At 45.7% G+C, this 27,435-nt stretch overlaps 1 protein-coding gene across 6 annotated transcripts in view; it reads right to left on the reverse strand.

Annotated features, from left to right (window-relative positions):
- The window catches only part of PXN (paxillin), a 63,416-nt gene that overhangs the window by 22,639 nt on the left and 13,342 nt on the right, over nucleotides 1-27,435 (reverse strand). For 2 of the 6 annotated variants that reach the window (XM_077307234.1, XM_077307228.1), the window contains exons 2-5: nucleotides 8,696-8,922; nucleotides 5,136-5,233; nucleotides 3,109-3,248; nucleotides 1,748-1,949 (exon numbers count right to left, since the gene is read on the reverse strand). In XM_077307234.1, coding sequence (XP_077163349.1) covers nucleotides 1,748-1,949; nucleotides 3,109-3,248; nucleotides 5,136-5,233; nucleotides 8,696-8,922 — 667 coding nt within the window. Of the gene's footprint in view, nucleotides 1-1,747; nucleotides 1,950-3,108; nucleotides 3,249-5,135; nucleotides 5,234-8,695; nucleotides 8,923-9,008; nucleotides 9,134-12,245; nucleotides 13,244-15,010; nucleotides 15,192-22,890; nucleotides 23,124-27,435 lie in introns of those variants that run through there. The other 4 variants (XM_077307229.1, XM_077307231.1, XM_077307230.1 and 1 more) reach the window with 4 other exon arrangements.

A 27,435-nucleotide genomic window follows, 5' to 3' on the forward strand; every position in this document is an offset into this window, starting at 1 on the left:
TGGAGGGCCGCAGTTTGACTACCCCTGGCCTAGAACATCCAGGATAAGTATCTGTCCAGCCACTCCTTATAGAACCATAGAGTTGGAAGGGGCCAGACAGTCCGACTCCCTGCTCAATGCAGGATCAGCCTCATACACCCAGGATAAGTATCTGTCCAGCCGCTGCTTAAAGTCTGCCAGTGAGGGGGAGCTCATCACCTCCTTAGGAAGCTGATTCCACTGCTGAACTACGCTGACTGTGACCATCTTTTCCTGATATCTAGCTGGTACTGTTCCACATGTAATTTAAAGCCATTACTGCGGGTCTTATCCTCTGCTCCCTTACATGAAGCTACCTTACACAGAATCAGACCATTGCTTCATCAAGGTCAGTAGGGAACCTATTCAGACTGGCAGCAGTTCTCTGGGATCTCAGGTAAAGGTCACATCACCTACTACCAGGTCTATTTACACTGGAGATGCTGAGGACCGAACCTGGAGCCTTATGCTCTGCCATTGACCCACAGCCCCTCCCCTCTCCCCTTTTTCCTCTACTGAATCATAGTTTTTGCTTAATCATCATTACTTGCGCTGACAACTGCAACACACCTTCCCACTTCCTCCTCTTCTTCCTTCCTTCCTGAATTCTTACCCAACCCATTCCTTTGGTCATATGACTCCCTCTGCTATAGAGTTCTAAAAGTCTCTGTCCTCCTTCTCAGTCTCTCTTGTTCTGCAGTAACCCTTTCCTCTTCTGGAATCCCTGATCCTAGGGTTTGCTTAGCATATGACATAAGCAGCCCCCCTGAAACTAAGAATGCCTGGGTCTGGTCAGTGTGGTAGACCTCCTGTATGTTGCCTTGGGCATAGAAGCAAAATCGGGCATACGCTTAGCAAATAGGCCCAATATAGTGCCCTCTGTTCTCTCATGCCCGTTGTCCCTGCTGCATTCTTTTCCTCCTTGCATTGTGTGCCCATTGCACCCACCACATCTTTTTCCTCTTTGTATCGTTTATTATTACAGCCCTTCGACTCCAGGTATGCATTTGGCTCTTCCCATCACTATGCTGGTTGCAATCTCACCTGTGCAGAATGGGATACTCCAACTGATGTCCTACCTGTGCTGTTTTCCCCTTTTTCCCTTGTGTCTAAACCAGGCTTTCAATAAACCCTGGGGTTTCTTGACAACCCTGGAAGGGTTTCCTGAATGGGTGGGAGATACTTAATTTGTAATATATATATTTTTTATTTGTTAATCATTTATCCGGTGATGTGGCCATATATGTTATGCTTCCCAATCATATTCTGCATGACCATGCCACTTCTGGGGTTTCTCAAAGCTTGAAGGATGTTTCAGAGGTTTCTCAATGATAAAAAAGTTGAGGAAGGCTGGTCTAAACCCTTAAGATAAACGTCCGGAAGGGTAGGACCTCTATCTTGTGTTTTATCTTACCGTGGTGTGCTTTATAAAATCATCACCGTTATCCCCCTTGCCTGGCACAAAAATTGAGCCCTTTGAAAATCTGAATGTAGTCCTTATATCTGCAGAGAGTAGCCTGAGTAAAAACTCAGAAGGATAACAATGCTTCTAGTCGTTTTGGGGTAAATGCTATCCAAGCTTTTAAAGATTCACCGATTTCCCATCTCCCTTTGGCAGGCCCTCGCTTTTGAGGACACAAAAAAGCCCCAGATGTTAACCGGAGTACCACTCCTTCCTCTATCCTGGCATGCAAGCACTTAAGGAAAGGGCGGCCTGGCCATTACTCACACTGGACTAGGCACCGAGCTCTCCAGTTCATCCAAAAGGCTCTCCACACTAGGACACACATCCTCGATGTCCTGTCCTCCATTCCGCTTGGGTTTCTCTTTCACAGGGGCTGCTGGTTTTGTGTTCAAAGAGGTAGTGTTCTCCAGGATGCCGCCGTGAGACCCAGTCCCACTGGGCAACGAGGGGGTCCTAGTGGCTTCATCTTGCAAGGAAAAGAACACAGGTAGGCAGGTAAGAACCACTGGCCACAAAACAGGCACTGGCAAAAGTTACAGGAAGAAGGCAGGGTAGATAAAGACTTTGAAGGGGAAGTTTTTCACACAGCAAGTTCTCTCCCCTTTTGTACTTCTGTTCCTCAAAAGATAGCTTAAGCAGGGGTAGTCAACCTGTGGTCCTCCAGATGTTCATGGACTACAATTCCCATGAGCCCCTGCCAGTGTTGGCAGGGGCTCATGGGAATTGTAGTCCATGAACATCTGGAGGACCACAGGTTGACTACCCCTGAGCTTAAGGACTGCAGTGGGCCATCAAGGATGTCTCCTCTCCTCTCCAGCCCCACAGACCTTGTGCTGCTCCCATGTGGAGTGACAGGCATCCCAAGCTCAGCTATAACACTCCCCTTGGGACAAGGCATTTAGATGGAAGTTTCACAGTCCTCTTCCCCCACAATGAAACTGAAACTCAACCCCTCCAAGATGGAGGTCCTGTGGCAGGGGAGGAAACAGCCAGGAGAGGAAGCATGGCTGCCCTGCATAAAGGGCATGCAACTGATGGTTGCACAATCTACTAGGAACCCGGGTGTGATTTTTGATGCTTCCTTGTCAATGGAGGCTCAGGACACCAGAGTAGCACAGCTGGCATTCTACCACCTTTGCCAAGCAAAGTTATTAGTGCCCTACCTGGCCCCAGAACACCTGGCTACAGTGATCCATGCAACGGTCACCTCCAGGTGACTTTAAATGGTTGTAAACCACCCCGAGAATGCCATGCCGAGAGGGACTGTTAAAAATCGAATAAATAAGTAAAATCAAGAAGGAGGAGGAGGAGGAGTTGGTTCTTATATGCCGCTTTTCTCTACCTGAAGGAGTCTCAAAGCAGCTTACATTCACCTACCCTTTCCTCTCCCCACAACAGATACCCTGCGAGGTGGGTCAGGCTGGGAGCCCTGATATCACTGCTTGGTCAGAACAGCTTTATCAGTGCTGTGGCGAGACCAAGGTCACCCAGCTAGTTGCATGTGGGGGAGCACAGATTCAAACCCAGCTCACCGGATTAGAAGTCTGCACTCCTAACCACTATACCAAACTGGCTCTTCTTTCTACTTTCTGCTGCCTGATCCCATTGGAACCACTGGTCCTTACCTGTGGAATAGCCGCTAGGGGGATTGTGCTGAACAGCATTCAGTTCCAGGAGGAGTCGGTCCAGTTCAGACAGGTTATTTCCTAGCGAGGAGCTCATCAGGGTGGGGGAGGGTTCAGCAGACTTCTGCTTGTTAGGGAAACTGGAGTTCAGAGGAAAAGGAAGTGAGAGTCAGTCATGAATTCCCACCACCAATGCTCTTTCTAAAAAAGATGACCTGCACGAAAACTAGTTCTGTCAAAAGTCTTAAACCCTTAATGCAGAGATCCCCAACATGGAGCCCCAATGGCACACACTGATGTTTTCGCTGATGTCCGCATGTCTCTTGAATCTTGAAGGTAAAAACCAGCAGGTCTTGAATGGAACAGGGAACAGCAAAACACACACACAACTACACTTGCACACATTAATCTGAAGACAACACCTGACTTTTTGCCTACATTTTTCTTTAAGGCATCAAGTACACTGACAACTCTGAACAAAAAGCAGCATCAACAGCAGGGAGCTGTGATTCGTCACATGCCCCTGAATTAGGGATGCCAGCCCCAGATGGATTCCTGGAATTATAGCTCACCTCCAGACTAAAGAGATCAGTTCCCCTGGAGATAATGGTTGCTTGGGAGGGAGGGCTCCATAGCATTAGACTCCACTGAGGTCCCTCCCCCCCCAAAATCCCGCCCACTCCTGGCTCCAGCCCCAAAATCTCCAGGTAGTTCCCATCCCAGAGCTGGCAACACTACCCTGAACATATCAAGTTGCCTTATACTGAAGCAGTCCACTAGTAGATCAAGGTCAGTATTGTCCACTTTGATGAGCAGCAGAGATTTCAGAGAGAGGCCCTTCTCATCCCCTGCTGCCCGATTCTTTTTTGAAAACTGGAGATGTCAGACACTCAGACAGACATATCTTTATTACGGTCATAGACCAGCAAAGTCAAAATTAGCAATTCCGCAGTTACAAAAAAGAAAATAGCCAAAAACATGGATTTACTCATAAAATATATCAATATATAAACCAGCTTAGACCATAGATCTGATAAAATATAAATTAAAACTTGTTGGAAATACAGGGAATTGTTCTAATCGCCGATGGAGATGTCAGACACTCAGCTAGGGACTTCCCTGCATGCAAAGCAGATGCTTTAACATTGAGCCAAGGTGTTTCCCCAGCACATTTATGAACATGCCTCTGAGCTTCAGTCTATGTCATCCACCCTGAGAGGTCCTTGCTGGGACATCCAGTACAGCAATCAGAAGGATCGACATCACCCGCCTTCCTTCAGCATGGCCAGACAATCGATTCACATGGCCTATGATTTTTTTAAAATTATATTTATATACCGCCCTCCCCGGGGGCTCAGGCAGTGACTGGTTACCCATAAGCTGGTTACCCGTAATGACCTGCCCAGTCAGGATGAGGATTTGAACCACACGCCAGCACTTGATCAGAACGACGGATGAGCAGTGAAAACCTTTTTGATACTTAATAGGACCTTACTGAGCACCACGTGCAGGGGACTGAACTATCTCCAAATCAATTCTCACTCTAGAGTATGTTTAAGTTCCACTACCTGTGTCATCTTGCCAAGTGGTGAGTCAATACGTCAGATATAAAACAGTCCTGGGCTATTACCCAAAAAACCAGCTTATCAAATACTGACACATATTCTAGTTAACCATCCCTTGATAAATGGTCGTTTGTGGTAATATAAGCATTTTTTAGTGTGCTGATTCATCTAACCCAGTATTGTCTGCACAAACTAGCACTGGTATTTCGGGGTCTCCGGTGGAAGTCCTTCTCAGATGAGGTCATATAACTGGAAATGCCAGGGATTAAATCTGAGTTGTCGGGCATGCAATGCATGCTCACACGCTAAATTACAGCCACAAATAAAACTTATTTCTATTTCCTGGCCTAACTGACCCACTTTGACGTTTTATTTGTGAAATAAATGAATTTCCATGAATGCAGTAAGAACCCATCTGCTGGAATGGGGGGGGGGGAGGGATGGGGACAGAAGGAAGTCTACCTGTAGACGTGCTCCTCTTCACTTGCACGTGTAGGAGAGATGACACACTCTCTGGAAACTGAGGCACTGGAGCTGTACACAGGAGGCTGAGATTGTGGCTGTGGATAAATGTTGTGCAAGTTATTTCAATTTATTAGACTATAATGTGGGCAACAAAAATATTTCTGCCCAAGAACCAAGCCATTCCCTGCGCCTGCGAGCGGACACCAGCCGGCGTGCCAGCACCGGCGCTGCCCCTCCCCTCGGTGCCACGGCACTGGCTTCTGCAATCGCCAAAGCAGTCGAGGTGTGCTGAAGCGCCCAACCCTAGTTGCTTTCCTGAGGCTATTTTATGATTACCTAAAGGTAAAGGTATCCCCTGTGCAAGAACCAGGTCATGTCTGACCCTTGGGGTAACGCCCTCTAGCGTTTTCATGGCAGACTCAATACGGGGTGGTTTGCCAGTGCCTTCCCCAGTCATTACCCTTTACCCCCCAGCAAGCTGGGTATTCATTTTACCGACCTCGGAAGGATGGAAGGCTGAGTCAACCTCGAGCCGGCTGCTCCGACTGAACTCCCAGCCTCATGGGCTGAGCTTTCAGACTGCATGTCTGCTGCCTTACCACTCTGCGCCACAAGAGGCTCATATGACTACATAACCAAGGACAAATTTGAATAAGGGATCTCCTGGTTCAACGCTCATCTTCTGAGGGTCAAATTTATACATTCCACGCAACTTTGTGTCAGTACAGCCTCAAGAGGACACTATAATCACAAGCTAAGGAAAGATGTGTGCATGCATACACAACAGTAATTACTCCTCTCAAAATATCTTTCCCCAGGAAGCTTTTTAAAGGTTCCCATGTATTTTTCCCCAGTTGGTAGAAAATTAGCATGCACTTGGATGGAAAAGATATCTAAAAGGAAAAACAGCATGGAAGAGAATGGCTTACTCACCCCCTACCCAAGCAGTCTTCCCTTTCTCCTAATTTCATCCTTCCATGTCTGCATTTTGTTTGTTTTGTTGGGGCTTTTTAAAGTTTGGAAAAGTTATACAGAACTCTGCATCACACATAGTTTGCCCCTTAGTTACTATACCTTACAGCACTCTTTCTCAGCTTTTTTACCACTGAGAAACCCCTGAAACATTCTTCAGGTTTTGAGAAACCCCAGAAGTGGTGGGATGGGGCCCCTCTCCATCCCACCCCCCCCCAGGCCCATCAGCCATTTTGGGAGGCAGAGCAGGTCAACATGAGCATAAATGGTCACATCACTCAATTAACATGTTTAAAAATACCTAAAAATTCATTAACTGCTACCCATTTGGGAATCCTTTCCAGGGCCATCAAGAAACCCCAGGGTTTCACAAAACCCTGGTTGAGAAAGTCTGCCTTACAATATTAAAATAACTACTGGAAGAGAAAAGAAAACATAAGATTCACTGGCCTGTTCTGCCCGTTATACCTCGGAGGTGAGGATTCAAGGTCTAATCTGAGCCATGTCTTAAACCTGGAGCCATCCCCCTGGGAATGTGTGAAATAAAAATTGCGCTTCAGCACACATGTGGAGTAGTGTTCCCTCTCCGCTGAAAAACTGCAGCGAGCCCTTGCAAGTGTGAAATTAGGAGGAAAAGCTTCTACAACATAGACTCCTTGACTCCAAGCAGAACTTAGTCCTGGGTTTCTTTTTTCAAAAAAACATGTTAGACAGCAAACAAGCTTGCTCCCTGCTTCAGTCACAGACTTCCTCCTCAGTCAGTCTCCCTTAGAAGAAGAAGGTTTAGTTCTTAAATGCCACTTATCACTGCCCAAAGGAGTCTCAAAGCGGCTTCCAGTCGCCTTCCCTTTCCTCTCCCCACAACAGACACCCTGTGAGGGAGGTAGGGCTGAGAGAGCCTGGATATTACTGAAAAGTTGGTTCTTATATGGTGCTTTTCTCTACTCAAAGGAGTCTCAAAGCGGCTTACAATCATCTTCCTTTTCCTCTCCCCACAACAGACACCCTGTGAGGGAGGTGAGGCTGAGAGAGCCCTGATATTACTGAAAACGAAGAGTTGGTTCTTATATACCGCTTTTCACTGCCCGAAGGAGTCTCAAAGCGGCTTCCCATGGCCTTCCCTTCCTCTCCCCACAACAGACACTTTGTGAGGTAGGTGAGACTGAGAGAGCCCTGAGATTACTGCTCGGTGAGAACAACTCTATCAAGGCTGTCTCAAGGTCACCTAGCTGGCTGCATGTGGGGGAGAGCAAAATCAAACCCAGCTCGCCAGTTTACAAGTCTGCACTCCTAACCACTACACCAAGCTGGCTCTTGTGTAGCCTCTGGTACAGCAACCGTATTTGGACTCGACTCTAGAGGCGTTCGACACAAGCAGCAGATCTGGTGACAGAAGTGTCGTTCAAAAAGCTAAAGGACACGTTTCCGAGCGAAGGCCCCTCCTGTAGGATTCCCATTAACTGCTCGAGTAAAGAAAGACCCAAACAATTCCGAGAGCCAACTGCGATGCATCATGCGTGACTGAGACCCTGGAATGTGGAACAAACAGGATGCAGCCTGCTAACAGATTGTCCTTCCCTAGAACGGGCATTAATTTGCCCCTCCAGAAACTCATACTTCCTCTAGTTTTGTCTCATGTCTCATAGACCCCTGAGCCATAGAAAGCATCGACTCTTTCCCAAGACTGTGGGGTGAGTGATTAATATCCACCGCATTCGGCTGTGGTTTGTGACATGGCACTCAGACTTGCTTTTTCAGGGTGTGGAACTACAGTGCCAGCCTTCGGGGACCCTCCACAAAAAATTTCTAGCAACTTGTGTACTCTGCCGTCAATTAGGATGCCTGTTCTTGAGTCAGAGGCGTGGCCAGAGAAAAGAGGAAGCAGTGATTTTCTGGCAGAAGAACAGAAGCACCAAAGGCTGGCTGGTAATGCAACTGTACATAAATATCACGGGTCAACTCACAATATAACATGAGGATTAAAAAAAAAACCAGCCAAATAAGCACCTATCAGCACAGAGGAGCCTTTGACAAGACCTGCAGAAGCCTTTGGCAAGCACCTGCCATTGAGAGCCAGCTTGGTGTAGTGGTTAGGAGTGCGGACTTCTAATCTGGCGAGCCTGGTTTGAACCTGCACTCCCCCACATGCAGCCAGCTGGGTGACCCTGGGCTCGCCACGGCACTGATAAAACTGTTCTGACTGAGCAGTGATATCAGGGCTCTCTCAGCCTCACCCACCTCACAGGGTGTCTGTTGTGGGGAGAGGAAAGGGAAAGCAACTGTAAGCTGCTTTGAGACCCCTTCGGGTAGAGAAAAGCGGCATATAAGAACCAACTCTTCTTCTACATCATCCAGCTGGGAGACAGGAAATTACAGAGGACTCGGGTTTTATGACAAAACCAACCAGACAGCTATATCTGGAATCTGTAGTGGAAAGATCTTTCCCTCTCTACATAACATTGGCTTGGTTGAATACCACATCCTCATCTTCCAGCTTCACATCAACCCAGCAGACATGATGCAGGAATTCCTCGCTTCCCAGTGCATAACCAAGACGACCCCTGCCCTCCCCAGCAACTCCTTACCTGCTGATGGAGATTTCTGGAGATGCTGGGTTGCCACTGGTCTAAAGGCTCAGTCACGGTCCCATTCAAGGCTTCATTAGAAGGAGGTGGTGGCACAGGGGGAGGTATAGTGATCTCTTGATACGTGTGATTTCCAGTTGGGTAGGAATAGGATGTTTCTTCCGACAAGAACACCGGCCGCTTGGAGATGTGAGAGGTAGTCGATTCCAGGTCTGCTAGCAAGGCATCTGCACAGGAGGAACAGAGGGAAGAATTATGCTTGTGTCTACAGAGAGAGAGTTAGCTCCTTCCATCTCTTCTACCCCATGCTCACAATCGCCATGATCCTGAAGACAGACGTGTTTGGAATTTGCTCTTCTTGAGGTCCTGTCTCTTACACCCTCTGCAAGCACACTTGTAGGAAGCTTCTGTTCTTTCCGGCACAGCGTACTTAAACAAAGCCTCCCTTATCTTTGCAAAATAAATAAAGCCAACCGAGAGCCTTAAAACAGGCCAAAGGAACTCCCCAGCACCCAAAAGGCAGGCCTGACAGCAGTAATATTCAGGAGCTTTGCTAAAGGGGAACCGAAACAGATCAAGCTCAGAGACAAACCCTTCGAAGTCTGAAAAAGACTAATTGCTAGTTCTGTGTCATGAAATCATTCAAAACCGTGGTCAGAAGTGCTGTTTTTTGCAGATCTCCAGGGAGGCGTTTCCCTCCCCCCCCCCCCCCCAGATAGTGGCAAAAGCCAAAGAAGGATTTGTTCAAGTCCACAAATGCGACGTCATACAACCGCATCCCAGATGCAAACAGTGAAAGACGGGCTACAGTCCCTGGCAGGTAAATGCAGTTTTGTCTCCTGCGAACCATTCTGAACGTGCTGGGTCAGATCACAAATTCCTGACGGGGAGAACAAACTTCTCCCAGCTAAGAAGCAGACATACCTTCAATGCCCTGCCTGGGAAAAGGGGAGAGGCGGGGGGGGGGTTGAGGACAGAAAGAAATTAGGTTAGTTAAGCTAGCTACACAATGTGTTCTTGTTTAATAAGGAAGAGAATCTGCACCACAGGTGAGAAGCTTTGTCTGCGACCCAAGAACTGGAGCAGAGACAATCAGCGCCAAACACGGTTGGTATAAAAGGAACAAAAAGGCACGTCAGGGAAAGAACAGGGATGACCTCTCAAGAACACGGAGCCAGCATCAAAATACACAGAGTAAAAAAAGCAGACTACATAACACGGTTTCTATTTGGTCAGCTGCTGGAAGTAAGTTGTTGAACCACACAGAATTCTTCTACCTACCCAACTGTTTTAACATTGTACGGGCAAGGCTTCTTTCAATGGCCGTTTTTGAACAAAGAGATAAGAAATCAGTGAATGGGTATTAATTGGTTTATAAATAGCCAAAGATTATCGTGAAGGGGTCCACAAATCCCTTTTTTTTATGAACCGCGGCTTAAAAACATGGGGCCCCAAATAAATGTGCTAATATTTTAAATCAGGAGGTTTCAGATTTGTGGGTGCCTGATCTCGAACTCCTAGTTCCCTTTGTACAAGATGATTCCTTTTGTACTGTTGAGAAACCCCTGAAACATACTGCAGACTTACGAGAAACCCCAGAAGTGGCACGATCGTGCAGAATACGGTCGGGAAGCATAAATGTGTACATGCCCCTCCCCTTCCAGGACCATCATTGGCTACTTTGGGAGGGGGCAGTGAGTCGACATGACCATATGTGGTCGTATCATCACCTGATAAATGTTTACCAAATTTTAAAAATGTATAAAAATTGATTCACACTCCTACCCATTTAGGAAACCCTTCCAGAACCGTCAAAAAACCCCAGAGTTTCAGGAAACCCTGGTTGAGAAAGCCTGGCGTAAGAAACTACACACGTCCCAATAGGAGACTACCTTATCTATGGCAGGGGTAGTCAACCTGTGGTCCTCCAGATGTTCACGGACTACAATTCCCATGAGCCCCTGCCAGAAAACTGGTAGGGGCTCATGGGAATTGTAGTCCATGAACATCTGGAGGACCACAGGTTGACTACCCCTGATCTATGGGGTTATGCAGTGACTATAGGAAGCCTTTAAATGTTTAGACTTGGGGAAGCGGGGAGGAGACAAAATATAAAAGTTGTATCGCTAGGCTGATGTTTACTTAGTTACGCAGTTTATGCATTGCTCACACACATCTGGTGCCTTCGGCCGTGTTTATCCCCACTTCCGCTTTCCCCTGCATGCAGAAGTTATTGGAATACAGCTCTTCTAGTAGCTCGCCTTCAGTCCTTTCTCAGGGAGTTCAGGAACTCCCTGTAGCAGCCTTGGTTCAAGTATATATCTACGCATGGTGAGAAAACACATCAGGCCAGGGCCTGCTCCCAGCACATACAGACATGGCTGAAATAACTTCTTCCCTCCAGCCTTTTAGGACAAAAGATATAGTAGGGCATTGAGTCGGGTTACCCAAAGATCTGGTTAACACATGTAAAGTACAAAACGTGCCTTGCAGGGACGCAGCAGTAAACACATTCTTCCTTTGGATTGCCAAGCCAGGGATGCAGAGCCAAATTAACCCTGATGATCAATTTTGCTGCCAGATCCCTCTCACATCCCAGAGATGAAGAGAGCATGCAACACATTGGACACCTGCACACATTTTGAAGGCTGAGAGTCAGAGAAAGGGTCATCCCCATGTGTGATGGAATAGACAGGCTGGCATGATTATTTCCGTCACCGTGTAAAAGGCAAGCACACAAGTCTTTTATTTTTAAAGTTATTTAGTGCCAAACGTTTTCAAACAGAGACCGATTTGTAGGCTCTATCAGAACAGTCCCTGGCTATTTATAACCTAATTAAAATAACACCTTCTTGTTGGACTTCCTGGTCCTTTAAAGCCAGAGTCCAGTGGCACCTTTAAGACCAACCAAGATATATTCAAGGTGTGAGCTTTCGAGTGCAAGCACTCTTCCTCAGACTATAAACTACCATCATGACAGTGGGAATATAAAGCAAAAGTTACTGTTAAATTAGTAAATTGTGTCACACATCCAAATACAGCCATATGATAATTCTTTACCAAAACAGCCAATCAGTACCCTCGAATTCAGCTGGAGTTCACAAAAACATAGGAGAAATACAACTGAATTCAAGGGTTCTGATTGGCTGTTTTGGTAAAGAATTATCCTATGGCTGTATTTGGATGTGTGACACAGTTTACTAATTTAACAGAATTAACTTTTGCTTTATATTCCCACTGTCATGACGGTAGCTCATAGTCTGACGAATGCTCACAACTTGAATAAATCTTTTAAGGTGGTTTTAAGGTGCTACTGGACTCTGATTTTGTTGTGCTACTTCAGACCAACACGGCGACCCACTTTAATCCTTCCTGCTCCTTTGTTCCAAAAGCTTCCAAAGAGAACTGAAAGACACTTTTCCCGCCAATTTGCCACCCCTGTCCCCAAACCAGTAAGCTGGAGGAGAACTGAGAAACAGAAGTTAATTTTAAAGAAATATAACATGGATGCACCCCACCGCCAAAGGAAGCTAAAGGCGCATATACATACCTCGGAGTCGATGTTCCAACTGTTGCAGTGCTTTGACTGTGTGGCAATATGTACACAGTTTATGATTCAGGGTTTATCAGAGAAGGTGCGGTCTGGAATGACACAAATCTCCCTCTCTAAGGAAACAACTATGGAAGCACACCCCCACAGACAAGCACTCCATGACACTGCAAACTAGGAGAAACCAGGAACTTGCAAGTTGTAAGGAATAGGACAATCTGCAGTGTGGGGTTCTTTGGATACAGTTTCCATGTAAACCTTTCACCCTACAGCTTTTCTGCTCCATTAAGGACTTTTTTAAAGCTCAAGTTTGCAAGAATTGTTTCTTCTCTGAACCTGAACGTCTGATTGCTTGGGTAATTTACAGCTGTAGCTACTGGCGAACACAAGCCCTTCTGCAGTTTGTCCTCCTGGGGTGCTTGGAAGATGCAGTTCTGGAAGAGATTAGAACTATCTCTATCCTCCTGGGCAGAAACAGCTGGGATGAGTGTTCTTTTCAAAGGGAATATTGCTCCCTCCCCATTTGCCTTTACTCTACGGGAGGGCTCATGGGATAGCGGCTGCTTCTCCTCCCAGTACGGGGCAAATCAAAGTGAAATGGCAGCCTGGGCTACAGGAACAGCAGCCAACACATCGAGAGATGGAGCTCTTGCTGAGAAAAATTTCGTGTCTTACGGACCTTGGTGAATTAACTTGCTGTTACTTTGAACATTTGACGTGGAGTTACAGCAGAGCACATCACATGCCCAGCAGGGGCAGCTGCAGCACAGAGATTTTACTCTTTAAATGTTGTCAGGTTTTGCTTGTTTGTAATGTTGCTGTTTCTCCCTAAGAGTCAGTACTTTGAGGATGATATCTATTTATTTAGATCGGGGGTCACCGTGGGCGCCATAGCGCTTATTAACACCTATACTGGTGCCCAGAAATTGTTTTTAGAAACTGGGCAAGGCCAAGTGGGGCCTGCACCCTGCAAGACTCCTGACTGTCTGCACAGATTTTTTAAGACGTGGTTCTGGCCGTGGATGCCCAAAGGATGGAAATAAGCTGTGTTAACCCTTTTGTGGCCGGTTCCACCTTCTGTGGCAGCCACTTTGTAGCTGTGCCCACAATGTGATGCCAGAACTCCAAAGGGGCCCACAAGCTCCAAAAGGTTGTGGACACCTGGCTTAGATATTTATACCCCACTTTTCTCTCACTGGGGAAGGCACTGGCAAACCACCCCGTATTGAGTCTGCCATGAAAACGCTAGAGGGCATCACCCCAAGGGTCAGACATGACTTGGTGCTTGCACAGGGGATACCTTTACCTTTACCTTTCTCTCCAATGGGGGCACAAACTGGATAACGCTGTAGCAGCAGAAAGGCGAGGTTTTAATTTTTAAAACCGCCATGTTACAACAAGCAAATCCGGAAGTGCCAGGATGTGATCAAAACATTGTTCCTCACTTTTTATTTCAGTTGGAACTGTTCTAATCTGTCTTAAATACACAGGATGGACAATATGACTATACCTAACTTGGCTGTGTGTTTTATATGAAGAGTACAGGGTATAAATGTTTTTAAATAAATGCTTACAGGATGCTAATAGTTTTCCATTTATGGGGCAAAGAATTTGTGAAAAAGTGATGTGGGCATTCTATTCAGCAAATATTAGGTGGCAGAGCTGTCCTCTTACAAGAAGATTTATCATTTATTTATTTAATTATATTTATATACCACCCCCCTCCATGAAGGCTTAAGGCGTTTCACATAAAACAGAACAGAAACAATGCAGATAACTTAGTTTAGCAATAATAAACTGATAAAAACAAGCAACATAGAACAATAGAAAAATATAGATCCTGTCCTAGTCTGGTGTTTTTGGTGGGCCAATAAACTAAGGATTTCTTTTCCTACATTTCGGTCATATTCTGTCATAGACTAGACGATGCCCTAAGGATCTTACATTTATTCCATGTATAAAGCTTAATTGTTTCAACAGCCAGGAACCAAGAGTTCCCAAGGTCTAAAAGACAGGACAGCCAGCCAGCTGTCTTTAAAAACCAAGGGCCAATGCAAATTAGTGCCTTCAGTCAAAAGCTACAAGGACCAGAAAACAGCCAGGTTCACAAAACACGCTCAGTGAGAGTACAACAAAAGTGGAGTCTTAAGCGACATGTGATTGTAATAGTGAGGGAACATAGCAAGGTAAACAGACGCACTGGTGTGTGTCCCACATCCCAGGAACATGATGAAAACTGCCTAGAACAAAGATACAAGGAACACTTAAAACTGACTGCTGAAAGAGCCACAACCAGTGACAGAGAACACGGCTTATGAAACAGTTAACCAGCAGATGGTACAAGCTTACACATTAACTTCCTCCACGCCACATCTTTCTCTTCCTGGCTTTACAAAAACACACTGCAGCAGAGAAACAGGAAGTTCCAAGGGCAGGGCAGCATATGAAAGAGTGGACAGAGATAATTCGCAGTTACTGCTGGTGACAAAATTATGTTTTAGCATGTTCAATGGCGCAAGGCAGAGAGTACTCAAGAGAGAGAATCTGTAACAGGAGGATCACATTTGCATAGGCCCAATCCTTCAGGGAGGGCAGTATATAAATATAATCACCACCACCACCAGGGGCTCATGGGGATTGTAGTCCACAGACATCTGTATAACCACCACCACCCCTTGTGCAGAGAAGGAACTGAGGCTGAGAGAGCCGAGCCAAAGCAGCAAATCTGAATCTCCCAGTTCTGAGTCTTAACATTTTACGTGCACCTGGCAAGCTCCTTGTCTCCAAACAAGATGTTGCTCAACTGGCCCGTACTGATACCATCGGCGCCCGTACGGAACTGAGCTGTCTCCAGATGTCTTCCAGGTGATGCTAACAGCTTTGGCAACGGATTCAGGAGGCATTTCTTCGGTCGCTAAAGGAGTGCTTTGCAGCGTATGAAAAACAGCCTTTCACACCCGCTATTTTAATTTTTTTTTTCAAATGATACGTCTGAAGAATCCTACGACGCCCGGGGAAAAGAGGGCTCTCTTACGAAGCACGGGGAAATAACATTCTGCAGGAGGAGGTGCCAACACAAGCATTGTGTAATCTCCACCAACAAGCCCCAGCGATACAGTGCGCATTCCTTCCCTATCTTTCCTGCTAGACACACCCAGTCCTCTCAGACAGGGTAAGAGTTCATTCATTCCAAGGAATGTGCCGCAGGCATTCCAGCAGGTCGCCAGTACCTTGGCTCTCAGCAGCCTGACAGCGAGGATTCCTTGGGCATAAAGGATGGGGGAAGGCATTTTTCATACCTCTCCCAGATTTCTCCATTAGAAATGTGGACATCAAAGATGAAGAACGCTGGTTCTGTTGACTCTCGGCACAGGGGACGTCCCCCACCGCCTTGCCACAAGTTTAAAGGTAAAGGTCTCCCCTGTGCAAGCACCGGGTCATGTCTGACCCTTGGGGTAATGCCCTCTAGCGTTTTCATGGCGGACAATACGGGGTGGTTTGCCAGTGCCTTCCCCAGCCACAAGTTTAAAAGTTATTTATTTATTTTTATTATTTATTTATTATTATATTTATATAATAAATATATTTATATATTATATTTATATACTGCCCTCCCCGAGGGCTCAGGGTGGTTTACAGGAAACAGGAAAAGATACAGATAACATATAGTAACAGATGATAACAGTAATAACATTATAACGATAATAACAACATGATCATAGCAACAGCATTAGAAAAAGTTGTTTGTTGCTTCTTCTAAGCCACAGCAACATGTATAAACTGACTTGCTGGAGGGTGGCGCAGCTCCTCAGAAGAAGAGTTAGGGTTTGATGCCCGGCTTTTCACGACCCGAAGGAGTCTCAAAGCGGCTTGCAATCGCCTTCCCTTCCTCTCCCCACAACAGACGCCCTGTGAGGGAGGCGAGGCTGAGAGAACTCTGAGAGAACTGAGACTGGCCAAGGCCAACCAGCTGGCTGCAGGTGGAGAATCCCAGTTCTCCCGATGAGAGGCTGCCACTCTCAACCACCACACCAGGCTGGCCCTTGATGGAACAGGTAGCACTCTCCTCCTTTGCAGGTTTTTAAGCAGAGGCTCGATGGTCATCTGACAGCAATGCTGATTGGGCGAAATCAGGCACATCACGACAGGGAGGAATGAGCCAGTGCTCAGCTCTCATGGCCCTTTCTTACATGCCCAGGGTAACGGAGATCGCCACTTTGGGGTCACGAAATAACTTTTCTCTAGGGATCCTAGAGTCTTTCTTGCCTTCCTCTGGAGGTAGAGCAGGGGTTCCCGGGGTGGTGGGTGGGGGATGTAATAGTGAATTTCCTGCATTGTACAGGAGGTTGCACTACTAGATGATCCACGAGGTCTCTTTGAGCACTATTGTTTCTATGATTCAAATAACCCTGCGCAACGCACAACTGGGAAATGTAGCATTTTGCAGCTTTATATATGCTGGTAGATTGAGAAAGAGATGTTGAAGGAGCTTTCTCTTAAGCAGCCTTACCTTCGCATACATTGGAACGAGCATGCGAGCGACAGAGAGAATGTGAAAATGAAAGTGACGCCTCTAGTTTAAACAGACACAGGTCTGTAGCTGCTCAAAGTCTGCCCATTATAGCAGGGTTAGTCAACCTGTGGTCCTCCAGATGTCCATGGACTACAATTCCCATGAGCCCCTGCCAGCAGATGCTGGCAGGGGCTCATGGGAATTGTAGCCCATGGACGTCTGGAGGACCACAGGTTGACTAACCCTGCATTAGAGTGCTGACAAGGCTCTCCATTAATTTATGAGCTTGTGGCCAATGTGATATAATAAGGTTACGATTACTACAGGATACACTGTAAGACTGGGACTCAGGTTTGGGACAAGACCTAGGCAAAGACGAGCTGGTTCTTATATGCCGCTTTTCTCTACCCGGAGGAGTCTCAAAGCGGCTTACAGTCGCCTTCAGGTCTGCTCAAATTTCAACCACCACTACTAACAGCCCTTCTCTTTGTGTTTCATGCACATTCTATTAGAAGCCACACTTTAAGCCACATGAAATGGCCTTATATGGAGTCAGAACTTTGATCGATCAAGGCCACTGCTGTTGACTAGAACAGGAAGTGGCAAAGCCAGGCTTTCTCAACCAGGGGTTCATGAAACCCTGGGGTTTCGTGACGGACCCGGAGGGGCTTCCCAAATGGGAGGGAGTTAATTAGTTTGAATATATTTTAAAATGTGTTACGTATTGGGTGATATGACCATATATGGGCATGTTGAGGTGCCCTCCCCTCTCAAAATGGCCAATGACGGGCCTGGAGGGGAGGGGCCCCAGGTGGGCGTGTCCACCGCTCTGCTTCCTGACCATGTTCTGCACAATCACGCCACTGCTGGGGTTTCTCGAAGCCGGAAGAATGTTTCAGGGGTTTCTCAATGGTAAAAAGAAAACTGAGAAAGGCTGAGCTAAGGTTCCAAACCGAGATCTTTCACATCACATACTGCATAGCCGTTTCAAGTAGGGATGCCCGGGATTGAACCTGGGACATTCGGCATGTCGTGTACCCCACTGAACCTCAGCCCACTTACAGCAACAAGAGGTTCTTATGCAAAGCGCAAGTGTGCCTTCCTTAGGGCTATGCATGCTCAGCCAGAATTAGACAGTCTTCAGTAGACACATTCAGTAGAGCACTATTAAAAGAGCCCAATTATCTTCATGCAGACACCTACCTTAAGGGTTTGTGCTTGCTACTGCCTTTCAGCTCCTGCCCCTCAGTAGAAACCTCCTATGCATCCTTGGAATGTCCTTGCTAAAAGGACAATATAAGCTAAAACGAGCGGCGTAACAGAGCCGATAATACATTCAGCAGACGCAGCCAGCAGAAACAAGAAACTGTTTGCCTTCTACCCACCCAGATGGACTCGTAACACAAAACCATTGTCCACTCTCCCAAAAGTGCCCAAGAGCCCCCACACAGACAAGTTAATTATATTCATCCTGATATTTCTTCCCACATCTTACAGAAAACTCTGAGGAGGAGTTCCTGGCAGAGGGCAGACCTAGCAGTCAATTCAGTTCAAACCAGAGAACTTTAGTTAACGGTCTAGCAAGAGATGCATAAAAGGTAAAGGCAAAGGTATCCCCTGTGCAAGCACCAAGTCATGTCTGACCCTTGGGGTGACGCCCTCTAGTGTTTTCTTGGCAGACTCAATACGGGGTGGTTTGCCAGTGCCTTCCCCAGTCATTACCGTTTACCCCCCAGCAAGCTGGGTACTCATTTTACTGACCTCGGAAGGATGGAAGGCTAAGTCAACCTTGAGCCAGGTGCTGGGATTGAACTCCCAGCCTCATGGGCAGAGTTTCAGACAGTATGTTGACTGCTTTACCACCCTCAGCCTAAAGATGTCAGGCCCCATGTGCATCACACTACCTTTGCAAACACAACAGCAGAGAACTTCTGTGTCATGGACCAACCAGTTTTAACAGATGACCCCTCTGAGCAAAAGGCAGCCAGCTGGCCCGACCCAAACCCACAGTAACATAGACACTGCAGGAGGAAGCAGTCTCTGAAGAGCCAGACTGGATACATGGCCAGGCGCCAGTACAATGGCTTCTCAGCCACCAGCCCTGGAGTAAGCAACAGGGAGCCAGCCAGTTTATCTCCCTTGTCTCCAGAACCTCATGAACAGCATAGAAGGAAGAATAGGAAGGAGCTGCAAGACAGAAGGCGCAGTGACAGATTGGCAGCACAGCACAGACTCCATATTAGTCATGAGGTTGAGTATTTGCAGGAGCAGGACTGAAGTGGCTGGCAAGTGTTTAGGCTGATGTATAAAAGCAGCAAGCAGGGGCGTGACAGTGTGGAAGCAATGTGTCTGTTAGTTCTTGACCTTGCAGTCTGTATTCCTGATTGACTCTCTGGTCTCTGACCCTGGACAGTGCATTAGAACTCTGCCTTTGGAGTTCCCTCTGGACGTGAAGCCACAAGTCTTAACTGGTATCTGAATTTTGGAATGGGATTTTGACAACCTCTATCTGCCTGCCGTGCGTCTGCAATCAGGCCAGCCAGCCAGAATATCCCAGGGGTAGTCAAACTGTGGCCCTCCAGATGTCCATGGACTACAATTCCCAGGAGCCCCTGCCAGCGAATGCTGGCAGGGGCTCCTGGGAATTGTAGTCCATGGACATCTGGAGGGCCGCAGTTTGACTACCCCTGGAATATCCCATTGTTGCTGTTCTTGCAAGAAGGCTGCCTCTCCACCAACCCACTCCCATCCCCTTCAACTCTTGAGCAAACCGGGCCTCTCCAGCTCAGACGACTCAGACCCTCGTTTAAAAAAGAAACAATCCCAGCTGGTAACCCAATCCCTGGCAGGACAGTTTTACATAGTGAGCCACTGCTGAGGAATGGGAAATGTGGGGTATATTTATCCCTTTAAGCACTTGTTCAGAAAGGACACCGGCTGCTGTCCTGTGAGCACTGCCCCAGTGAAAAACTGCTGGATCCTCTCCTACCTGAAAGGCGTGGGCTTGCCCAGAGAGCATGACTCAAACTGGATTGTGAACTGAGACCCCCAGGACAGACTGAAAATAGAGAAGAAGGTAAGCCATCCAAACATAGTTTGGAGATGAAATCCCACATGGGCAGGCCGTAGCTGGAACCGCTATTTATAATGGCCGGTTGCAAACGTTTTATTTCCTTGAGATGAGATGTCCACAGGACTCTCACAAAAGAGAAAGGAGCCAGGAAACGGGTTCTAGGAAGAAGAAATACGATGGAGGCGGCGTGCTTCCCCCTACTTAGAATCTGGCTTCTTGGAGAACAGTTCCCATGAATGGAAGAAAACGTATTTCAGAAGTAATGCCACATTGGCTGATTAACTTTGACCAAGGATGATAGGGGATCTCCAGCTAGGGATGAAAAGCAGCCTTTCACGAAGCACAGCCAGGGTGAGAATGGCAGATGAGGATCTGGGAGACCCCGGTTCAAACCCCCGTTCTGCCGTGGAAGCTAACTGGTTAACTATGAGCCCATCATATACTATCAGCCTAACCTACCTCGCAGGGTGAGTGTGAGGATAAAATGAAGGAAAGGAGAACAATGTAAGCTGCTTTGGGTCCCCACAGGGAAGAAAGGCATAAACTAAGTAAATAATACAAAGGTACACAGTAATGTAATGTATGCATTATTTATTTATTGTATTTTTATTCCGCCCTCCTGTAAGGCTCTTCCTTTTCCTCTGCCTCTGTGTTTTGAGTGAAATCATGTCCAGGCCAAGCATCCCCAAGTGAGGCTTGCTATTTGGCAACCAAGGACCAGGCCAAGCTCCCAGGAATGGGATATGTACAACAGAAAAGAAAGACAGTAACAGCGTTAGGACCTTCAAATTGCAACCCTGTATATCCCACAACTGCTGGAAGCTGTGCTCTGAATGAACTAAAGCCCCAGCATTTCCACACATGCGCATGAGTTACACAATCAGCAACACATTAGTTTTCATATCTTGTTTTTCCATCAGGTTGACTCCCAAGGTAGCGTATAATGAAAGATCTATCTTTTTCTTTTAATTAAAGTCGATGGATGCGATGGAAGTTGTGTTTTCGTTTGTCTCTTGCACTGTAGAAGAAGCAGCCTCAAACTCTGTGTCATTTCAGTGGCACCGGCCACAACAGTGAGAGGCAGCAACTATCAGTAACTAGAGCGGACAGTAAAGAGATCATCCCAGAAGTTAGACGTCCCATGTTCACCCCCCACCATCCAACGCCAGGCAACTTAAATTTTGATTTTTCCCCCCCAAGTGTAAGTGAACATTTCAGGTACTATATTCTGTCCTCTGGCATACACCTGTTGGCATACAACAGGAATGGCATACACCTGGTGTTCTGTTGGCCTTCACTGTGTGGTTCTTTAAAAACTTATACTCTGTCATTCCCCAAACTCTGGGGTAATGTACAACTCAACAAAAATAAATCAATCGATTTTGTACAGCAAAGTATAACAGCCTTGAAAACACACTAACAGAAGGGACATGTTTGCCGACAAAATTCAGCCCTGAAAAAAAAAAGCAATTAAAACTTCAAGCTGACCTTCAGAGCAAACTTCTTTCAACACAACTGCTTTGCAGGCCCTTCTGGAATACTTAGGAAAGCCAAATGCAACGGATGGGGACCAAAATGGAAAAAGAAAAAGAACAGCAGTGCCAGCATTGGAGCTGGCATTGCAAGAAGGAACTGCAAGGCTATACCAAGATGGTGCACGGGGTCATACAAGGAAATCCCATGAAAGGCAATGTAGTGAAGCTCTAGTTCCTTGAATTGAGCCTGGAAGCACGCTGGTAGTCAATGCAGCTATTTTAGCACTGACATTTATAAGCACGGTAGCTAGTTTAAGACAGAACACTGCTTCTATATATCTAATTCTAAACTTAGCCCTGGAACATGGATCAAAAAATCCACACATTGGGGCCATGTACAACCCTGCATAAGGGCTCAGACAATCCTGGCAGGATAGAAGGCTGAAGAAAAGTTCCAGTAGTAGTGGCTGGGAGAGGGAGAAAAGGCTGGGAAGCAAGAGAGTGGACAGCAGGGTGGGGGACAAAAGTGGAGAAGAAAAGGCGGAGAAGAGAAAATGGGGATAGGATTTCCCTCTTCCATGAGTCTTCCATGAGTCACGGGTCTCCAGCTTGTTCTCTACAAAACAAAGCCTCCAAGCATTCTTGAAGAGCAACCTTGCATAGAACATATTACAATAAACTAGTCTAGAGGTTACAGAACTGTGGATCAGACTGGCCAAACCAGCTGATTCCAGAATATGCAGACAAAATGAAGGTAACAACTATTCTTAGCAACTATTTAAACTCCTTTTTCACCCACTGCACTGTGCTCATTCAAATGTTCGGTCCATGACAAATTGGTCCACGTGTAATGGGCTGATAACTGAGGAATAAGGTGAACAAAACTATTTCTCCTGCCATTTTAAACAGGAATGACAATAAACAGAAATTACCTGTGCCTAGGTTTTAAAGGGGTTTTTTTAATGTCTAAAGCAGGGGTAGTCAAACTGCAGCCCTCCAGATGTCCATGGACTACAATTCCCAGGAGCCCCTGCCAGCATTCGCTGGCAGGGGCTCCTGGGAATTGTAGTCCATGGACATCTGGAGGGCCGCAGTTTGACTACCCCTGGTCTAAAGGAAGTTTGCCGTTAAGTGTTTGAGTGGCTTGACTTCCAGAGTTGGAAGACTTTAGAATACTTACCCACTCTAGAAAGGCCAACAGTGGGTAGCACAGTTGGCCAGGCTCTCACGTTCATTTCTCAAGACAAGGAACTGCATTGTGGGATACTGTTAAGAGAACCTGCTGTACCAATGCAGCTGCAGCAAACGTGGCTTTTTGCCCAGACTGGTGAAATTCAAATATAGACTGCTGTGGTCCAGCCCTGTCCAAACTGAAAGGGTGCAGAGTACTGGTTTCCACCCACCCTTGCAAAAAGAACCAAGGAATGCAATTTCAAGTTTCTAACGCTGAATGATCTACCCCCAATCTCGAATGATCTACCCCCAGAAGAGAATTCCCCACCAAAGCACATTATAAAACAGTTACACCCTGTTTATGCAACTCACAGCTATATATGTGACTATTCCTTCGAATGCAAGACCTACCTAAACGTATCATAGTCAGTCTTCATGGTAGAATGGGGATTCGAACTTCAGTTTCCCGATCCTCTAACGAAAACACCATGCCATCAGGGGATCACAATCAGAACAATGTTTTCTGCACCATAAGCAGTGAATAGAGACGTTCCAAAAAGGGAGCGGATCTGGAGGTAGCCAGAGAACCGAATTCCTCCTGGCTAAGAACTCTCATTGAGTCCTCCCCTCTGCCCTATTATCCCAATCCAATTCTGGGCAAAGGGGGGTTCAGAAAAATCTGCTGCTATATTGCTTGGTTCCATTGGTGGTCCTGTGCGGACAAGCAGAAGACGTCTTCTCCCATCCTGCTTCACCCCAGTGATTCATTTGTGCTCTCAGTCTCATTAACAGAAACATGTTGCAACATGCACATGGTTCCATAAAAAGTTTTCCATACATTTAAATGCAAAACAGATAGCTGGCACTGAGTATGTGTGGCTGGAAGGCATGCAAACCTAGAAGGAAGAATTCCTCATGAGCTCCTCTCTGCTATGTCATTCTCGAGATCTGCTATACTTTACTATGCAGTCCAATGCAGAGTTGCTCCTGTCTGTCCAATGAAATCAGTGATCCCACACTGGGAGCCTCCAGGTAGCAAGGGCCTTACCTTTTCAAGGGGAAGGCTGTAGAGCAGGGGTAGTCAACCTGTGGTCCTCCAGATGTTCATGAACTACAATTCCCATGAGCCCCTGCCAGCATTTGCTGGCAGGGGCTCATGGGAATTGTAGTTCATGAACATCTGGAGGACCACAGGTTGACTACCCCTGCTGTAGAGGACTGCACTGTTAGCTTACAGCAGTATCCAACATACACACACAAACACGAGACAGAGACAGAGATTTTAAGAGCAGATGCCTTTGTTTTTAACTTAATTTGGACAATTTCTATCCTGCTATCTCCAGCAGAGAAAGATAAGATGGCTGACAGGTGATTAAAATATAACTAAAGCACATCTTAAAAACACATTTTAAGATTATTCAACAGACAATCCACATTTTTATTCAATCACTTTTCTCTTAGTCTGCCCTTCTCACTGTGTTGCAAAACAGATTACAAAATCAGAAAAAACACAATGCAGTACAAAGAGTACACCCATCTGCAAGACCTGAACAAGACAAAAGATAGGACATTTTGGAAGTCATTAATTCACAGCGTCACCATAAGTTGGAAGCAACTTACTGGCACTTAGCACACACCTTGCCCATTCCAGACACCATAAATCTATCCTCCATTGGAGGAGGAGGAAGAATTGTTTTTTTATACCCCGCTTTTCACTGCCTGAAGGAGTGTCAAAGTGGCATACAATTGCCTTCTCTTCCTCTCCTCACAACAAACACTCTGTGAGGGAGGGGAGGCTGAGAGAACCTCTGACAGAACTGCTCGGTCACAACAGCACTAACAGGGCTACGATGAGCCCAAGGTCACCCAGCTGACTCCAGGAGGGGAGCAAGGAATCAAACCCAGCTCGCCAGATTAGAACCACCACTCTTAACCACGCTGGCCGTATCCTCAGATAATTCTCACTTCTACAAGTGCGTGTAACCATCCCAGTTACAATAATCAGGAACCCAGGCAAGTGGTTAAGAGTTGTCACAAGGACATTTTGGGGGATGAAGGAGAGAGCTCTCACCCTCTTTCAGCTCATGAATATTTGCTTTTTAAAACAAAGAACTTAAAGCAGGCTTGCAAACCGAACTGAAGTTGGCATAGTTGTCCAAAAGAGGAGGAATCAACCCCCATTCAAAGGAAAGCCCTCCTTTCATGAGGTGCCTTTCCATAGACATTTTAAAACAAAAAACAGGGGCTCGCCACAGAACTCCAACCCACAGAATGAACGAATGATCGGGAGCAACTGCCCAAATACACAAAGTCATCAACAAAACTGCAGCTTCATCAGCAGCGGAATTGGGAAACAAGAGCTCAATAAGTCACAGATCACATCATATCCTGTAAAAAAACAGCACTGGGACAGGCAAAGCTGTTCTCTGTGTAAAGTTTTACAGCCACTCCAATAGCAGGAAAGGAAGTAACTCCAGAGTTACAACAGTAAAAAAGAGAACTGCTCCATGATCTTTGAACAGAAAGCAGTGCTTGAGGGTCAAAGATGGGACATCTTGAACTTCCTAAGTGGCAAGAGAATACATCATCACTAGCAAAGAAGAAAAAGAATTTTGTTTTTAAAAAGAATCAAGTAGGGAAATGATCAACCTAACAAATAGGTTTGGGCAGTCTGTGTTATAAATACAACTCAGCCAGAGCAACACTGTTAAGAATTAAGGAGCGATGAAATTACAGAAAGCATCCATTGTTTTCAGAGACTAACAAGACATATAGTATTCACAATCATACACAAGTTAAAGATGCAAATCAGACAGCCCATGCAAACCAGATGGTTTTATTCTGTTGTGCTTTTCTGGTTGTTTGTTTGTCTACAATAAAACTTAATTTTATCTTTTTTAAGTTAAAGAAAAGAGAGGTACCAGCAATATGCTGCCTGGTTTTAAAACAAAGCTTAGTTAGTATGACTGAAATCAGTTTCACATATTTAAAAACCAATGAAATGTTTTTTTTTCTGGTACTGTATTTATCCGAAAGCCAGACAACGCTGAATGTAAGATAACCCCCTTTAAAAATGTTATTCGCATGAAAATTATTTTTGGACATAACTAACTTGTCTCCAAGTGGAAGATATCCCACCCCCTTTTGATGGCATGCTGGGAGGAGGGGAGCCTAGTCTTGTATTTGAGTTAATACTGTGGGTTTTTTTATAAGTGGCCTTCTCCAGTAGATGAAGCAGAATACTCAGGGAACAGAAAAAGAAAGCTGACAAGTGCACCTAACTATAAACTTTAAAAGGGAGACCAAATTATTAACCACAGGAATCACTGGGCAATGGAACAAATTACAAATAGAGACACTGGCAGCTTTTTGTTTAAAAAAAAACAGTGTTGGCAAAAATGTGAACAAAATCAGATGGTTATAAAGGGGTACTTCTTTAGACGGATGGCATTCAAAAGTGCTAAAGCAATGTTCAAGGATCTGTGACCCATTAAAAGCAACCCTTTTAAACAACTATGAAACAAGAGTCAACCACCTTCAGCAGAGGGAAGCCTGGATTTACTAAGATAATCCAAGTTCCAACAACTAACAGGATATGGAGGAAATCAGACACATTCCTATGACCTCAGTTCCAGAAAGTTATTAAGGGACAGCCCTGAGCATCATTATCTACAACGCTGCCATGCAAAATTCGGAAGTATATACGAGATAAGCAAGATGTAATCAGTGATTTTATAAAATCTGCTTAGCTGGGTTAAGCAATTTAATACCCATAGTAGCTAGGGAGAGGTTTTGTGTGTGTGTGTGTGTGTGTGTGTGTTTAAGTCCCACTGAATCCAGTTAACCCCAACAAAAACTTCAAATTTATGCTGGAATCTCTCCTTGAAACATTTCTGCCATATTACGATAACTTTTGGGTCAGTAACAACGACCCTGTGGGGAATGCTGCCTCTGCTTATTGTCAGATTTGCATCTGATCTACCTGTTTGTCCCACGTAGACCGAAGAAGGGCATTGCCATAACAGATCATTAGCTACATCTAATCTATGGCCTTCTAACTCCAAGGTTCATGCATTTGTTTCTCTTTCCAGATAAAGTCTGATGAAATGGTCTCTTCCTTCAAGTAGATCTTGTGCTGCAGTAAATCTACAAGGCCCCTTTTAGGGGGAGAGCCATTTTACTGCAGTGGATTTATATACCTGTTCCACTGCAATTTGCAACCACTTAGACAGCAAAAAAACTAAACCTAAACTTCCCACTTGCGTTTGTTAGCAAAACCAGGGCAGAAGTTACTTCTACATTATGTTTTATGTGCTATTAGTTCTGGGTCATTGATATAGGACCCCCATAATTTTGTTTTATGACCAATTATAAGTCCACATCCTGCATCAATGCAACCAGGGGCTGTGATCAGACATAACTATAATTGACTAGTGAGGCCACTAAAGGTACACTTGTACTATATTGGCATAGATGGAGTCTTTTTTTCAGGATCAATCTCAGAGGAAACCAGTTCTTCCTACTCACAGAAGAACCCAGGCACAAGGCATTCTAAATGCCCCCCCTAGGGTGACGAAATATCACACATCCCCACTCCCACAACAGTTTTTCTTATTTACAAAAAAGTGCTCATGGCTTCTTAATCAGAAAAAGCAAAGGGCACCAAACGAAAACTAAAGAGCATAAACTTTTCTGCTCTGCTTTGATTCCAAAAGGTGGATGGCCTTTTAAGTTCTGCAATCCAAACAGTTACGCAATAAATGTAGGCCAGTGTGCTTGTTTTGTTTTATTTGAATGCCTGTTTTTTTAAGAAATACATTTTTTAAAAATGTATTCTGGAAATCGGTGAGAAACACAGGTGTGTATGAGAAGAAGGAATGTGTGAACAAAAAAATGGTAGATATTGCGAACAAGAAAACTGCAACCAACACCAGGACTCTGACCTGAACTACAAAC

This window comes from Paroedura picta, chromosome 13, assembly GCF_049243985.1.
Source record: "Paroedura picta isolate Pp20150507F chromosome 13, Ppicta_v3.0, whole genome shotgun sequence".
Taxonomy (NCBI): domain Eukaryota; kingdom Metazoa; phylum Chordata; class Lepidosauria; order Squamata; family Gekkonidae; genus Paroedura; species Paroedura picta.